Genomic DNA, 17,839 nt, shown 5'->3' with positions numbered 1-17,839 from the left:
ATTCTTGTTTTTTTGGGTTTTTTTTTTTTGGCTTTTTGGGTCTCACCTGGCAAGGCTCAGGGGTTACTCCTGGCTCTGCACTCAGGAATCACTCTTGGATGTGCATGGAGGGACCACATGGGGTGCCAGAGATTGGAATGTGGGCTGCCGAAGGCAAGGTAAATGCTTTGCCTGCTGTACATCACTCTAGCCCCTTGAGTTCAGTTCCTGCTCCCCACATCTGCTGGGATAGCCCTGGCAGCTGGCTGAGTGTCACTGGGAAAGGTCTGTAGGATAATACTGGGTTTGTCCCTTCAGCCTTGCCACAGGGAACTTAGTTTACCTTAAAGCAATGACCTTTCTGTATGGACACAGGAAGACAGTTAATATTATGCTTTGTAACTTGGGAGCTGATTGACTCCAATAAAATTTACTCCTGGGCGTCTGCTTTCTCAACTCAGTTGCCCTTAGTTCCTGGCACCCCAAAAGCAGGGGCCCTATGTGGCACAGAATGAACCCAGGGCAAGCTGTGAGCTACCCTGGCATCGAAATGGGCCAGGCCAAAGTGCCACAATACTCAACTATAAACATGGTCATAGACAAATGCTGTATGATCCAAAATAACGATGAGACTAGGACCCTGCTGGGGTTAGGAAGACTAACCTGGCCTGAGGACTGTGGTCTGGAATATATAGCGAATGTCCTCAGGAAGAACCAAACTTTAAGTCTGATATATCTCTTACTGTGCTCATGCAGAATGACGTTGCTAGAAATATTAGAAGTAAATTTGCTACAACTATTTAAATGAGTTTACTAGTTGAGGAAGGAAGAAAGCGACACGCCCTTGTTTGGATCCCACCCTTGAGCAGATCTGGAGTAATCTCCTTAGATGAGATTTTGTTAATCTCCTGGAGAAATGGTCTTACCCCTCTTTGTTGATTTGTTAATGTTCATCCCACCTTTGTGTCACCACCCTATGTGATTGCTATAGAAACTAAGACTGTGAGAGGCAAGACAGAAGACACAGGAGAAGAAACAGGAGAGAAGACACAGAGGTGGAGAGAAGCGAGAGGGCTCCGGAGAGAGAGATCGGAAGAGACCAGAGGAGAGATGACAGACACAGAGTCAGAGACAGAGAAACAGACAGAAGAGAGCACAGCAGCACACACAGAAGCAGAGCACAAGGAGGAGCCGTCCCGATCCAGTCCATACACAGCTGTTCGAGAGCACCGAATGCGAGCGGCAAGAGAGAGAGAGCACTGCTCTGAGAGCCCTCGAACAACAACACACACACATCCCATCTCCCCCTCCCACGAGTGCGCGCGTTTGTATTTTTTACAAAGGTGCAGGCTGAGTGAGACCAAAAAGCAAAACCCCAAACCAGCTGGAGAGACAGCACAGCGGTTAAGGCACTTGTCTCTCATCGGGCCGATCTAGGTTCGATCCCAGCATCACAGCTGGTCCCTCAAGGTCCGTGGGGAGAGATACTGAGTGCAGAGCCAGGAGTCAGCCCTGCACACAGTCAGGTGTGGCCCCCAAGCCCAAACCCAGCAAGAAACAAAGAAAATGAACAGAGAGCAAAACTGGTCCCCGTGTGAGAACCATGTTCTCTCAGTGAGGCTCACACGTGCCTAAAGGGCCCGACAGATCAGAGCCTTAATAAGTGCATATATTGTTTATCTGCCTTGTTTGGGGGCCAAACCCAGCAGTGTCAGGAGCTGCTCCTGCTTCAGTGCTCGGGGGTCCCTCTTAATGATTCTCAGGGGACCAGGCAGTGTCATGGCTCAAACCCAGGATTCCTGCATGCAAAACTGTGCTCCAGCCTCTGGCTGCCCCAGTAGGTCCATTTTAAGTGATCTAAGATTCTTTCAAAGTTGTAGGGGCAGCAAGCGGTTGACCTATGATGGGGGAAATACAGAAATAATACATGTCTGATAAGGGAAGTGGTTAGATGAATCAGGGCATATCCGACGGGGAAGATTGTGGTCACTAACCCCATCATTCCTGGCTCACTTCCCCTCCCTGCAGGCACACTCTGAGCACGAGAACTTTCAGTTCTTCCTGTTGGAGAAGGGGGTGCACTTCCCTAAACCCCCAGCCCCATGTTGGCGTTGGCTAAGGGAACAGAGCCTCCTTGAGGCAGACAGAGGCTGCAGTGCTGTGTGTGCGAGAGCTTCTGCCACTACCATAAGAACAAGACCAGATGCCCTGCTGGGCACAGGACAAGGGAAGCCGCGCCAAGAGACTGGGAACGGCCAACAGCTTGGAGCCAGCCCAGCCCAGGGCAGCCCACCAGCCCCCAGCGACCCACTAATGCACCAGAGAGAGGCACTAACTTCCTAGGTCACGGGATTAGGGGCTGCTTATTACGTAGCATTATGTTGTTTGGAATGATGTAATAACTGGAAAATGTCCATAATTCTAAAACGACTTTTAAAAGAAAGTATTCCTGGGGCTGGAGTGATAGCAAAGTGGGTAGGGTGTTTGCCTTGCACACAGCCCAGCCGACCCAGGTTCGAATCCCAGCATCCCATATGGTCCCCCAAGCACCGCCAGGAGTAATTCCTGAGTGCAGAGCCGGGAGTAACCCCTGTGCATCGCCGGGTGTGACCCAAAAAGCAAAAAAAAAAAAAAAGTATTCCTGGGTCAGCATGATGGTACTGTCAGTAGAGCACTTGCCTTGCACGTGGCTGGCCCAGGTTCGATCCCCAGCACCCCATAGGGTTCCCTGAGAGCTGCCAGGAGTGATTCCTGAGCACAGAAGCAACAGCAAGCCCTGAGCATAGATGGGTGTGGCCCCAAAACAAAAACAAATGAAAAGAAATATCCCTGTATTCCCTCAAAAACAAAGTAATCGAGGCTGGGGTGATAGCACAGCGGGTAGGGCGTTTGCCTTGCAGGTGGCCGACCGGGATTCGATTCCCAGCATCCCATATGGTCCCCTGAGCACCACCAGGAGTAATTCCTGAGTGCAGAGCCAGGAGTAACCCCTGTGCATCGCTGGGTGACCCAAGAAGAAAAAAAACCCACAAAGTAATCTACTAAAAATTAATAGACTCTGTATCTGAATTGCGTTTTCCCTCTGCATCTTCCTCCAGTTTCCTTTCTGAGCAGGATGGCTTCCCCCCTGCATGACTATCTGCTGGGGGTGAACGTGAGGGGTTTGGCTCGCCTTGCCGGAAGCTTCCCCCACCGCATCCCACGTTGCCCCGGGAGAGAGCCCGGACTGCAGCCGCAGGGTGGTGGACGCGGATGCCCACCTGCGGTCTTGCGCTTGGTGGCCTTGCTCCTCTTCAGGTCCAAGCCCAGGACGTCGCAGAGGGCCGTGAGCTCGATGAGCGCCAGTGCGGGGACCTTCTGCATGTCCTGCGAGCACAGGTCTCCGATCCTTGTCAAGCCCAGCCGGCCCTTGGGGACCCGAAACTCCTGGGGGAGGAAGCAGAGGCGAAGGTTCACAGCCCCCGCGGGGGCCTTGGTTGAAGAGACCTTGGCTGTCTCCCGCAGAGGCATGGGGCCGAGGTCAGTCGGAGCTCTCCCTGCGCGGATGGTGGACAGAAGCTCCCCTCGGAGCCTCCGACTGCCCAGCAGAAGGACCAGACAGGCAGCGGGGAGGATCCATGGCCCTTGTTTTTTTGTTTTGTTTTTTTTGCTTGGGTGACCAAGGGCTGGAGCGATAGCACAGCGGTAGGGCTTTTGCTTTGCACGTGGCTGACCCGTGTTTGATTCCTCCGCCGCCCCTCTCGGAGAGCCTGGCAAGCTACGAGAGTATCACACCCGAATGGCAGAGCCTGGCAAGCTACCCACGGTGTATTGAATACGCCAAAAACAGTAACAATATGTCTCACAATGAGAGATGTTACTGGTGCCCGCTCGAACAAATCAATGAACAACAGAATGACAGTGACAGTGACAGTGCTTGGGTGACCACATGGGATGCTGGGGATTGAATCCGGGCCGGCTGCATGCGGCCACATGCGAGGCAAACACCATACCTGCTGGACTATGGCTCCGACCTCCCATCTCCCTAGGCTTGATGCTGTTAACAGGGTCAGGAGCCCGCCCCGTTGGAATCTCTGCATTCCAGCAGAGCCTCACGGCCTCAGTGATCCTACAGTGGGCAGAGCACTTGCCTTGCACGTGGCTGACCCAGGTTTGATCCCCGGCACCCGGTAAGGTTCCCCGAGCACTGCCAGGACTGACCCCTGAGCACAGAGCCAACTGCAAGCCCTGAGTATAGTCGGGTGTGGCCCCCCAAAAAAATGTAAGAAAAAGAAAAGAAGTATCCCTGTCTTCCTCAAAAGAAAGTGATCTACTAAAAATTTAATAGAGCCTGTATCTGAATTGCATTTTCCCTCTCTGCATCTTCTGCTCGTGATCAGATAGCCTTTCCCCTGCATAAATACCTGTTTGGGACAAAAGCGAGCAGTCTGGCTTGTCTTGGTGGGAGGTTCCCGCACCAGACCCCCACTATTCTCTCCTTTTCCTTCACCCACCTTTGTCCCTCGCCGTGGTAGTGCCACTCACGCTCCCATCACCCTTTTCTCACCTCGAAGAACCAAATAAAAACTGAAAGCTAAGGGTGCTCTGAGCTCAGGGATCACACGTGCTCGGGGAACCAGCCAGGGCTGAGGAGATCACACTCAGACTGGCCACCAGCAAGGCAAGCCAAGTGCCAGTGTGCTCTCTCCCTCCAGCACTGGGACAATGGTGTGGGGGGGCAGCACGCATGCTGGGGGAGAAATGTTTCATGCAGGAAACTTGACAATGAACCGTGTTGCAAATGACAGTGAATAAATAAAAATTGATTTTTTAAAAAGGGTGCTCTACAGCGTCACCTAGAGGCCAGAGTGGGAATAGACAGGCAGGTCTTGGCACGTGGGCTTCCAAAGGTGAGAATAGCCGAGGAGAGCATTGTCCTGTCTGGACCTTGCGCCCAGGTGCCACCCCAGTATCCGTGTGAGGACTTTAAGGGGGAAGGAAAGCCTCAATGCGATGAATGTCTGGCTGTGAGAGAGTCTGGACACGCTCTGATGGGCTACAGAGTCCCACGAGGCTTTGAACCCCAAGTGGACCTGTGAGTTTGAGCTGATGCCTTTCTTTTTCTGTGTCCCCATCTCTGTGTGTAGCGTAACAGCAGCTCCTCGTGGGCAGCCGGACAGATGGGGTTAGGGGCTGCACGTCAGACATCACCAGACAAGGGTTCAGTCATTAGAATGATCACTATTTTATTTTTGAGGGGCCACAGCTATCGGCACTTAAGCACTGCTCCCAACTCAGTGCTCAGGGTCATTCCCAGTGTCCAGGATAGTACTCAGACCTCACACGTGCAAAGTGTGTGGTCAAGATGGCCAATGGTTGGAATCTACCACAAGACGGAGAAGGGACGAGCATGACAATAATAGTTGGAAATGATCATGCTGGGTATGAACTGAGTGTTGGAAGGAGGTAAAAGGATCTACCTGATAACCCTTCAGTTTCTGTATTGCAAACCACATGCCCAAAAGGAGAGAGGGAGAGAGGGAGAGAGAGAGAGAGAGAGAAAGAGAGAGAAGGCAGAGGGAGGGAAGGAGGGAGAGAGAGAAAGAGAGAAAAAGAGAAAAAGAGAAGGAGGGAGGGAGGGAGAGAGGGAGAGAAGAAAAGTGCCTGCAGAGAAGCAGGCTGGGAGGTGGGGGAGGGGCTGGGGGTGGTGGGAGAGAAACGGGGGACATTGATGCTGGAAAATGTACACCGGTGGAGGGGAGGGATGGGTGTTGGAACACTGTGCGTGAAACCCAATCATGAACAGCTTTGTAACGGGCTATCTCATAGTGATTCAATTTAAAAACTTAAAAACAACAACAACAAAGTGTGTGGTCAGCCGTTTGCAGTATCTCTCTGGCCCGGTGACGACTCACTTTTAGTTTATTGATGGACAACTGCTGCCTACATCACAGGATGAAATCAAGTTATCTCCACAAAGTACCGGGTCTCACGGCCTGACCTACACTAAATCTCAATCTATGGCATCTCTATTACTACTCTCATCACTCCTAGGTTACTGGAGGAAGTCAAATCATCAAATTCAGAAGATAATGCCGAACATGAATTACCTCAGGAGCCTTAGAAACACCAAGTCCCGACTTAAATGTCCTATTTGCTGTATTATGCTTCCGCAAGATGCCATTGGGAGAAAGAGGTGAAAGGACCACAGGAACTCTGCTCTACTTGTGCGATCTCGGCTAATTCTAAAATTATTTGGGGGACCAGAGAGACAGGACAGGAGGTAAAGTGCTTGCCTTGCCTTGCATGAGGCCACCTGGACCCTGGTTCGATCTGGTGCCACATAGGGCCCCCCCCAGCACCACCACGAGCTCCCCCAGAGCCAGGAATGGCCCCTGAGCACCAGAGTGTGGCCCAAATCCCTCCCCTACCCCAAATGAAATGATTCAGCAGGAGAGTTGAAGGGAAACTGAGTCAGTAAGGAGCCCGAAGGGACAGACACGTTTCCTCAGAGCAGAGTGCAGTGGTCAGTACACTGGGAAGGCGCTGGGCCGGCTGGCATGTCTGAGAGTGGGGGGCATGGCCACATCTCCTGGGCGAGGTTAAGTGTTGTCCTGTGGAAATGAACAGCACTGGGATGAGGCCCAGGCCGGGCAGAACCTCGGTGGACTGTTTTCCTGGGTGTCCACCATGCCAGAACACAGCAGCAAGGATCCTCTCCCTTCAGGAGCAGTGGGAGCTGGCCGAGGAGACTGGCCCACATGGGGGGCGGGGGGGTTAGGAGCATCTGGGAGCAGACAGGGTGGGGGAGAGCAGGGTGAAGGGGATGTGTGAGGCCTGGGAGCAGATGTCAGGCTTCCAGAGTAAGTATGTGCCACTTCCCTTTCAGTCTCAAAACATACACCGAAACCAGACAGAAGTGATGACATCCTCATTTGGAAGGAACTGAGCAGGGGAGAAGACAACAGAGAAGCTGGTACCTCTAGCTGACGCCTGGACAGCCCACGGGGAGAGAAACCGTCTGAGGAGGAGGAAGGACTTTCTGAGCATCAGGGCAAGGGCCCAGGGGCAGCTCACACACACGCAGACGCCCACCTTGCACATGTTGGCCCTCCAGCCCAGCGAAGCAAAACACAACCAGCCTACAGTCTCCAACAGAGCATCCCTGGAGACGCTGTGAGACATTGGGCTCCGGCCCCAGGACTCTGACAGGCTCTGCCGGCGAATGATGTGACAGAGGAGGAGTGAGAAGACTCTGCCAGTGGCCAAGGGGCCCTTACCAGACTGTGGGTGTCTGGGGGTGCAAGGGTGCATGTATGATTGTGCATGTGTGTGTGTGCTCATGTGCATGTATGTGCGTGTGCACATATGTTTATGCGTGTATGTGAATGAACGTGTGTGCATACACGGGGAGTTGTGCACACATGTGTATGTGTGCATATGTGTGTGGAGGGCTGTGTGCACATGTGTGTACAGGTGTGTGAGCTGTGTGCACACACATGTATATATGTGTGTATGTGTGTACATGTGTGTGCGTGCAGCCTGTGTGCGTGTGTGTGCTCACCGGCAGGGAGCCCCGGCCCCAGGCACAGAGGCCAGCAGGGGCCCAGCGGCCCCTGTGCTGCAGTTGAGCAGCCTGCTCCGAGTAGGCCGAGTCCATGCAGAACGCTTCGTGGGGGTCCTCGGGCACATGGGGGTCCTCGGGCTCTGCTGCTGCTGGGAAACAGAGCAGAGAGGTGTCAGGGCCAGGGAGCCGGCTCCGGAGATGTCCTCGGGCTGACCCCGAGCTGGTTAGAATAAGAACTTGGTCCTCTGCCCCGAGGCTCACTGGCTAGGCATGCCTGCCTTGTAAGCATGAGGCCGTGAGCCGGAGCCCAGCTGTCACCCACGGGCATCATGGCGGCCCTGTCACTGGAACCCTCAGTGCTGCAGCCACGTCTGAGCTCTGGCATGCTGCCTGGTGTGCATGAGCACTGCACCCGGGAGTGTGTCCCTGACAGTGACTGCAGGAGAACCCCTCTACTGAAAACATGGGGGGAGCACCAACCCAGCACGTGTCACCCCATCACTGCCACAACACCACAAAAGGAAGGGCAGGGGCAAGGGGTGGTTTCCCAGGCCTCAAGCCTCAGGAGCAAGTCCAGGAGCTTAGAATTCAGGCGCGCTGCCCCGGAAGTGATACTCCAACTCAGGTTCACAGGCTTTGTGGGAAAACAGGGCCCAGCTGATCCCCTCAGAACCTCTTCCTACTGGCCTTGGGAAGGCAGAGGCCCAGGGGCAACCGTATTCTCTCACTTTAAGAACAGACGGGGGTCTGGGGAGTGAGGAGGATGGCTCACCTGGGGGAGACGGGGGAGGCCAAGAAGTGAGCTGGGCCCCCTTCAGACAGGAGGTGGCATTCTCCAGAGGGCCCTGTTGTGGGAATGGGGACATGAGGGTCTGTTACGCTGAAAGTCCACAGGAGGCAGATAAAACACACAGCACACGTACACACACACACACACACACACACACACAGGTGCATGCACATACATGCACACCTATGTGTGCACACATATACATACACATGGTCATGCACACACATGCACATGCATAAGCACATGCACATGCACACACATGCTCACACATACTCGTGTTCACACAGGCACACACACATGCACGCACACACATACGCGCATATGCATGCACACACATGCACGCATATATGTACACGTGCATACACACATATACACATATGCATGCACACTTGTGCACTCATTCACACATACACCCACAAAGGTGGATGCACACATATACACATGGGCACGCACATTCATGTATATGCATGATACACACATAGACATATGATGCCCATGCATGGACATGCACTCACATGCATACACACACACACACACACACACGCACGCACGCATGCACGCGCGCGCGCGCGTGCAGAACAACATCACTCACCATGTGACATCAGAGGCCCCGGGAAGATCCGCCTGCAGGGGCCCTGGTGTCCCGCACTCACCCCTGAGTCGAAGGCCCTGAAGATGTCCCTGACGTCCCTGATGGGGGCCTTGTGTCGCCTTCGGGCAGAGCGGGCGTAGATGTCCAGCCGGCGCCGCACAGCGGCCACCTGGGTCTGGGTCAGGGTCGACAAGAGTTCCTGGTGGTCACCCTCCATGCTTTGGCCACCGAGGAGGCCCGACAGGCCGGTGTCACGCAGCCACTGGGATTCGGCCTCTCCCTCTGCCAACAAAGAAACACACTGAGTCACTCGCATGGTCCCAAGAAGCGCCCTGACATCTGAGCACGAGGCTGAGGACCCCCAACCCTGATCTTCCTCGGGACGGAGAGCTAGCAGGGCACTGGGAATCTGAGGGGTGCAGAGGCCACCCACCGCTGTCTGCATGCACGCCTTCAACACTGCAGTCTGTGGACACAGTGCGGGCAGAAGCCCCTGGCCGCCCCAATTCTGGACCACAGCAGTGGGTTCACCCGCTCCCTTCCCATTCCCCCAAGGCTTAGAGCCAAAACCAGCTTGGGAAGCGGGGAGGTGAGGGAGAAGAGCCAGGGAACCTCAGAGAGGGACAGACAGCGATTTGCAAACTCCTGGGAGGGAAGCCCATGATGGCACTGTGAGTGTCATCGAGGATCAGGGATGGAACCAGGCGGGCGCCTGCGTCCTGTACTATCTCTGGGCCCTCATGATGGTTCTCAGAACTGCCAGAGGACAGGCGGGTGTCCAGGGGAGAGATTCTGCGCGTGCTGTTTTCATTCAGGCGTGCGCGGGTGGGATCTGGACCCTCCCCGGGCCTTCCCTCTGCCCACAGCACCCCCAGGGCTGCTCACCCTCCAGGAGCCGAGCTTCGCCCCCGCCACCTGCTGGGCTGTCCTCCCCCGGCTCATGCCTCTGCCGGATCCGCTCCACCTCCTTCCAGAAGCCGTCCATGGGCAAGCCCTCTGCGCGCCGCGGGGGCTGCTGCCTGCCCGCAGGGCCGGGGCTGGAGCTGGAGCTGTAAGTGGGGGGCGGTAGGGGGTGGGGGGGCTGGAGCTAGGGGTGAGACCCAGCGCTGTCCACACAGGGGTCTCACACGCCTAGGTTTCCCATCCTGGTGACCACCCCTAACCCCCAGTCTCCCATCCAGGGTTCCACTTGTCGGGATTCTAATTGGCAAGCACCTGTCTCATACCTCCCACGTCCCGCCGGATCTAAGTAGACCCAAGTCCCACAGACCAGAGCCATGAACAGGCCAATCAGAGGCCAGCACCACTAACAAGCCAATCAGAAGTCAGAACCACAAATAAGCCAATCCGAGGCCAGAGCCATGAACAAGCCAATCAGGGACCAGAGCCATTAACAAGCCAATCAGAGGCCAGCACCACTAACGAGCCAATGAGGCCAGCACCACTAACAAGCCAATCAGAGTCCAGAGCCACTAACAAGCCAATCAGCGGTCAGAGCTACTAACAAGCCAATCAGAGACCAGAGCCACGAATAGGCCAATCAGGGGCCAGAGCCGCTAACAAGCCAATCAGAGGCTCTCAGGTGTTGAGGTTGATGGGGCTCAGACAGGTGTGAGAACCCGGGGTCCTCTCTGGCGCAGCTCATCTTCCGAGAGAAGCAGAGAAATGGGGGTGTAAGGTGAGGGAGGCCAGGCCAGGGCCCAAGGGCAAGAAGGCTGCAGGAGCCCAGGGGCTGGTACTCTCTCCCCGTAGGACCGACAGGGAGAGTCATGGGCTCCCAGCACTGCTGGGGAGTGAGCCCTGAGCACAGAGCTGGGAGTGGCCCCAGCACCGCCGGCGGTGGCTGCGCAGACCGGGAGAGAGCCCTGGCAGAGACGGCCCCGTGGGGGTCAGGGTGTGGTTCCACAATGCGCTTGCCCCTGCTGCCCGCTGACCCCTGCGTGACACTGTCCTGGGGCCCCCGAGACTCTGGCGCTCAGCCTGAGACTCCCCACGCAGTGAGGTCTCTCTCCCCAGTCTGAGGGGGGCGCCCAGAACATAGGGAGTCGGGGTTCCCCTGGGGTCCACGATGATGAGGCCTCCAGGTCTAGTTTAAAGCTCCACAGTCTCGTCTTTCTCTTTTAGTTTTTGTTGTTGTTTTTGTTTGGGGGCTACTCCGGGTGGTGCTCAGGGCTTACTCCTGGCTCTGTGCTCAGGGGTCACCCCTGGCAGGCTGGGAGGAACATATGGGAATGAAACCAGGTCAGCCATGTGCAAGGCAAGTGCACTGCCTGCTGTACTATCAGTCGGACCCACTTTTGTTTATTGTTTTGGGGCCACACCCGGTGATACTCAGAAGCTACTCCTGGCTCGTCACTCACTCGCGAATTGCTCCTGGCAGAGTTCAGGGAACCACACAGGATGCTGAGTACGGAACTGGGGTCAGCTGTGTGGGAGGCAAGCTTCCTACCTGCTGTACTATAATTCAGACCCCATGAACTTACTTATTTCTAGATTTTTGGGTCTCCCCAGGTGGCTCTCAGGGAATCATGTGGTGGCAGGACTTAAACCAGGGTTAGTCACATGTAAGGCAAGTGCCTTAACCCTGACACCAGCTCTCTGGCCTCCTACCTCCCCGTTCAATCATCTGTGGGTTCCATTTTCTTTTTCTTTTCTTTTTGTTGGCTTTTTGGGTCACACCTGGTGATGCACAGGGGTCACTCCTGGCTCTGCACTCAGGAATTATCCCTGGAGGTGCTCAGGGGACCATATGGGATGCTGGAAATCGAACCTGGGTCGGCCGCGTGCAAGGCAAACACCCTACCCTCTGTGCTATCGCTCCAGTCATTCCATTTTCTTTTGAACCAAAGAGCAACTCCCCCGAAGAGTCTGTTCAAGGGGTCCAGGATGGTCTGAAGCAAAGGCCTCCTCCTCATGAGACTTTTCAGAGAGGTTCTGAGGTTCCCCGAGGCTTAGAGCCGAAACTCGGGGAGTTGGGGAGGGGAGGGAGGAACAGCCAGGAGACCCCAGAGAGGGACAGAGATTTGCAAACTCCCGGAGGGAAGCCCATGACAACACTGTGAGTCCAAGGGAATTTCTGGAGCTCACAGACACTTGCCTTGAGGAAATAAGGAGGGATCAGAAGCTCTCCCTAGGCAAAATAAAATCCAGAAACCATAACTGAAAACACTGAAATGAAAAAGTCCTCTAGAGCAAAAGGCATTGAGGACAAAAAGCATAGATCAGCGGGAAGGAAATATTTGTAGGAGATGATTGGGTTATCCTCCAAAGTTCCTAAGAGTGATGAGGAAGGGAGCTGGAGCAGTAGCACAGTGGGTAGGGTGTTTGCCTTGCACATGGCAGACCCAGGTTCGATTCCCAGCATCCCATAGGGTTCCCCGAGCACTGCCAGGAGTAATTCCTGAGTGCAGAGCCAGGAGTAACCCCTGAGCATCGCTGGGTGTGACCCCAAAAAAGCAAAAAAAAAGTGACGAGGGAAAAATACACACATCTTCTCCCCCCACCCTCCCCAGCAGACTTTATTGACAGCAGATATGAATCACGGGCCACCAAGATAAAATGCAAATGCTCACGATAGAAAGACGCCAAATAAACCATCTCCTCATTCAGACGGGCAAACGTCACCGGGACTCTACTAGCTGGGGTGGGGTGGGGGGTTCCCGAGGGAGGCACTGGGGTGGAGAGCCCCCTCACCTGGCAGAACCCTCGCCCCCCTCTGCCTGTGTGGGAGGCACGAGAGGACGAGCGCCCCGGGAGAGGGCCCTGCCTGCGGGCTGGTAAGCAGCCCAGGTGGCAACCGTGGGTGCAGGACTGGGCAGTGTGGGAGCGGGGAGCAGCCGAGAAGGGCAGTGGTGACGCCAACCGCCGAGGGGCCCGTGTGGGCAGCGCAGGACTCCGGCTCCGATCTTCCTGTTGGAGGAGGGGTGAGTGGGAGAGAACCAGCCCCAGGTGGCCCTTTGACCCCTTCGCGGCGGGGCCCGTGTGGGCACTCCCCGTGGGCACTCCCTGTGTACCAGCCAGGGCTCCACCCTGCAGGAGTATTTGCTGCATTTCATGCTCCTGGCACAGCTGTGAGGCCATGGCTGGACACCCCGGCTGGACACAGGAGAGGAAACTGAGGCTCAAGAGGGTGGGCGGTTTCTTCTGAGACCCAGAGCTGGCGCCTCGGGCTGTCTTCAGCCTCCCCACCCCCATCCATTGAGGGGTCGGTGACCTACTGGGGGACATCTGGAAGGCCTCAGGATGGATCGGCCGCCCTCTAGCCTGCTGCAGCTCCTCAGGGTGACCCCGGAGCGAGAGGAGACCAAAGTGAACTTTGTAAGAGTGGCCCACATGACCACACATGGGTCACCAGCGTCACTTAGCATGGCCCTGATGATGCATGGGTGAATCTGACAGCGGAACGGGGCTTGGGTCCTCCCGTCTCTCCACGCTGGTCTTGCAAGCCAGACACCACAGAGCTTGTGAAAGAGGTGCAAGGCCGGACCCAGAGGAGCTGAAACGAGAGACAAGGATCCCAGACTCCAGGGAGCCAGCACGGCAGGCCATGAAGAGCATCAGGGCTCGCGCCGGTACCAGGCCGGTACCAGGCCTAGGCGCCGTCTGGGAGACATCTTCCAGAGCTCCAGCCCACACACTCTGGACAGAGTAAAGCGGGTTCTGAACACTTATCACCCCGGAGAGACACACAAAGATTGCACCCGAGAGCAATGCGGTGTGGTTATGATCGAAGAAGGGAAACGGGCTAGAAACCTATCCAGTGACCGGTCTGGACCCAGGGGTGGCTCAGTGGCAGAGCATCTGTCTCGCAATTGGGAGGCTGTGGGTTCGATCCCAGGTACCATCTCACATGTGCCAAGCATGATCCTGGCAGCCATATGGGATAGCCAGTGGCATAACAAAGTGTATGGGACGCCGCCCCCCCCCCCCAGTTGACACAACAACAGCATCAGAGACAGGTAGAGTGGAGAGAAGGAAGCTAGTTAAAGTACAGGTCAGCTGTAAAGTGAAATATCATGTGGGACTGGAGAGATAGTCCAGTGGGTAGCGCTCTTGCCCTTGCGTGTGGCTGACCCAGGGTCTCTCTCTCTCTCTCTGGCACCTTTTATGATCCACTGAGCACTGCAGGGGTGACCCCTAAGCACCGCTGGATGTGCTCCAAATCTTCCCTCCCCCCACTGAAGTGAAATATCATGCAGCCATTCGAGAGATAATGCGGTGGGCCAGGGGCCAGGGGCCAGGGACGGGCTCAGCGGCAGTGCACCTGCCTTGCCCGTGAGCCTTTGATCTGATCGTGGCACCACCCCGCATGCCAGGCGAGATCACCAGGCGGAGTGAGGCCTCTGGAATGCAGCGCCACGGTGCTGTGGGTGACCCTTGGGAGAAGGAGCGGGGGAGGGTGAGAGCTCTGCGTCTTCCCCAAGACATCCAGGGTTTGCCAAATGCTCCTGGTGCCGTGCTCCAACTCAGGCCTGTCCGAGCAACAGGACATGGCTCAGATCATACTTTTCACGTACGTGTGCTGACACACAGGTGTGTGAAGCTTATCCCCCGAGGCCAGAGTCTCAGCTGGTCACAGTCCTGCACCCTGTTCTCCTGGGCTGGAGCGGACACCCCCCCCCCCACAGCCATGTTTGTACTTTCTCCAGCAATCGTGAACTCACAGGAAAAGCTCTATGTGGGCACAGGCGTGCAGGGGGCTTCCAGGGGGAACATCATGGTGCCTCCCGGGGCCACTGAGGCTAAGGTCCCACGGGGGAACCAAACTCTGAGCCCTTTCCCCCTTGGCGGAGGTTTCTCCCCCCTCCCGCCCCGGGACCCCATGCCATGGTGCGACACCATTTACTCGCTGAGCCCTCCACTGGGCCAAGCCTGCGGCGGTCATGTGGGAGAACAGGACAGACCCACAGCTGGTGACCGGGACCTTATGTCACTCTGGAGACTGGTCTATTGGCAGACCCATGAGGGAGTGAGCACGGAGAGGGTGCGGCTGGCTGGGTCCCAGGGCAGAAGATGGAGTTTCAAACAGAAGTCAGAGCAATGGGGTTATTAGCTTCCGGTGGGGGGTTCTTTTTTTTCTTTTCTTTCTTTCCACGACCCGCCCCTCCCCCCCCCATCATGCCAGCAGTGTTCAGGGCTTACTTCTGGCTTGGCACTCAGGGATGAGTCTCGGTGGGACTCAGCGGGCAGATGAGGTGTTTGGAATCAAACCTGGTTGGCTGCATGCAAGGCAAACTCCTGCCTACCGTGCATGCTCGCTCTCTCTCTTGCTCTCTCTCTCTCGCTCTCTGTGCCTCTCTCACGTGCTATCCCGCTCTCTTGCTCTTCTCTCTGTTGCTTTCTCTCTGTCTCTCTCTCTCACTCTGTCTCCTTCTCTCTCTTTCTCCCTGTCTCTCTCGCTGCCACAATATTAATTTTTAAAAGTCACTGTAATGCTTCATTTAAACGAGTTATGGATCAATAATCTACCTAATGTTGACGGACAAAATGTAACAGGGGGTATAAGACATTTGAGTGGATAAAATGGTCTGACGAGTTTCCCACAACTTAAAACCATAATCGGGACCCGAGAGAGTGGAGGTTTCCACTTTGTCTTCGGTCCAGCCCAATTTGATCCCCACCCCGCAGTAGGGTCCCCCAGCCCCGCCAAGACAGATGTTAGGGAAGGGAAATTTTAAAGGGGCTTTTAAGATGGATTCTCAATAAAATCTCAAGTCTTGACTACTTTTTTTTTTTTTTTGCTTTTTGGGTCACACCCAACGATGCTCAAGGGTTACTCCTGGCTTTGCACTCAGGAATTACTCCTGACAGTGCTTGGGGGACCATACGGGATGCCGGGGATCGAACCCAGGTCGGCCGCGTGCAAGGCAAATGCCCTACCTGCTGTGCTATCGCTCTGGCCCCAAGTCTTGACTACTTTTTGCCGGACAGGACACTGCCCACCCCTCAGGTCAGAGAACGAAAGGCCTCACCAGCTCCCCCTTTCCTGAGTCTCGAGGTGGTTCCTGAATCGGGGTCTCTACAGACTCACGCCCGAGGGTCAGGGTCCCTGGCTCCTCGAGTCGGAGTCTGCGCCACACGCAGGCCCCCACCAGCCCCAGGTCCTGCAGCGGCCATGAGCGGCACAGACGGGTGTCTTGGGGGCAGAAACGCCTCCAGGGGTGCCAGGGTGGGAACCGTTCACATTGCCTCCTGCCAAGCACTGGCTCAGAGGAACCGGGGACGCTCCCAAACACGGACTCTGAGTTAGACACCGAAGCACAGAATTCTGGAGCGTAGAAGTCAGAGAGCAAAAGAAGCTTAGCCCGTGACCCCACGGGGTCAACGGAGACCACCACAGGCTGGGAGGGGGCAAAAGTCCTGCCCAGGTAGATGCCAGGCATCAGGACGTTCTCGGGAAGCGGCGTCTCTGTCTCTAGAGCAGCGCGCAGGGCCAGGCTGCTTGCAAGGCGGCACCTGGACGTCCTGGTGGTCTGGCTGGCAGGGGCAGCTCGGCAGGGAGGAGGAGTGACCCCGGTCTCGCCGTGCGACCCGCAGCCCACTGCCCCGTGGAGACCCCTCAGCCCCATATAATGCTACAAGCAAAGGAAGGGGAGAAGAGCACTGGAGGGGGCTCCCCACTCTAAGAGTCCAGCGTAGGGGGCTGGAGCTATAGTACAGCGGGCAGGACACTTGCCTTGCACACGGCTGACCCGGGTTCAATCCCCGGCATCCTATATGGTCCCCCTGAGCACTGCCAGGAGTAATTCCTGAGTGCAGAGCCAGGAGTAACCCCTGAGCATCACTGGGTATGACTCAAAAAGCAAAAAAAGGGGCTAGAGCAATAGCACAGCGGGTAGGGCATTTGCCTTGCATGCAGCCGACCCGGGTTCGATTCCTAGCATCCCATATGGTACCCTGAGCACCGCCAGGGGTGATTCCTGAGTGCCTGACCCCTGAGCATCGCCGGGTGTGACCCAAAAAGAAAAAAAAAGAGTCCAGCGTAGAGCTGCCTCAGGCATGACTCAGGGTGGGATTGGGGTCCACAGAGCAGAGCTGGACCTTCCCCTTCCCACCCTTGGCCTTTCACAGGGCCCCTGAGCTCCCCCTGCCCACCTGGGATGGTGGGGGTGGGAGAGGATGGAAGGGACCATCTCTGATCCCACCCACACCCTCTGGGGCTCCTCTCTTTGCTGCCCCTCAGGCCTGGCCTGAGACCCCCACGCCCCGGGCCCAGACCTTCCTGCGCCCCCCCAGGAATGCCCTACCTGCAGCCCAGGTCTACCCAGTGCTGGGCACAGTGCCTGGCGATGCGGGCGCGTGGGATCCGGGGACACGGAGCGGCCAGGGGTGTCAGGGCCAGCCCCTCCATCGGGGCAGCGGGGAGAAGGGCCGGCTCGGCCATGGGCTGGCGCCTGAGCTCCAGTCAGCAGCTGACTCAACGCGCAGTGCCTCAGAGCAGGCAGGCAGCAGGCCGGGCACGCCCCATTCCCTGACACCCCCACACGGACCAGTGTCCAGCCTCCTCCTGGGTGGGGCTGGCTCGGCCAGGGCGACCTCTAGCACACCCAGGCTCAGGCACACACACACACACACACACACACACACACACACTCTTTCTCTCCCTTACTCTCTCACACACTCACATACATACATTTACTCACATCATTTCTCACACATTCTCTAGTACACACCTTCTCCTTTTTCCCTTTTACACATACACACGCTCACCTATACACACACACATCCTCTCATACTATTTCTCCCACACATTGTTTTTCTCACAGACGATTCTCTCTCTCTCTTTCCACCCCTTCCCTCCCTCCCCCACCTCTTCTCTCTCTCTCCAGATTTGCTCGAGCGGGTGCCAATAACGTCTCCATTTGTCCCTGTCGCGTGCTAGTGTAGCCCAATGATATCTGCTCGCTCCAGGGACAGGAAGTGCCTCAAACCG

General features: G+C 56.1%; 1 protein-coding gene across 1 annotated transcript in view; it reads right to left on the bottom strand.

The window, feature by feature from the left end:
- Positions 1-17,290, bottom strand: part of ARHGAP40 (Rho GTPase activating protein 40) — a 28,102-nt gene extending 10,812 nt beyond the window's left edge. The window contains exons 1-6 of the mRNA XM_012933636.2: positions 17,154-17,290; positions 9,793-9,956; positions 8,969-9,189; positions 8,298-8,370; positions 7,523-7,674; positions 3,240-3,405 (exon numbers count right to left, since the gene is read on the bottom strand). Coding sequence (XP_012789090.2) covers positions 3,240-3,405; positions 7,523-7,674; positions 8,298-8,370; positions 8,969-9,189; positions 9,793-9,956; positions 17,154-17,290 — 913 coding nt within the window. The remainder of the gene's footprint in view (positions 1-3,239; positions 3,406-7,522; positions 7,675-8,297; positions 8,371-8,968; positions 9,190-9,792; positions 9,957-17,153) is intronic.
- Positions 17,291-17,839: the final 549 nt, after the last annotated feature.

The sequence above is a fragment of the Sorex araneus genome, chromosome 5 (assembly GCF_027595985.1).
Source record: "Sorex araneus isolate mSorAra2 chromosome 5, mSorAra2.pri, whole genome shotgun sequence".
Lineage (NCBI taxonomy): Eukaryota > Metazoa > Chordata > Mammalia > Eulipotyphla > Soricidae > Sorex > Sorex araneus.
The sequence above is the reverse complement of the archived record's forward strand: the minus strand, read 5'-3'. Positions and strand labels throughout refer to the sequence as shown.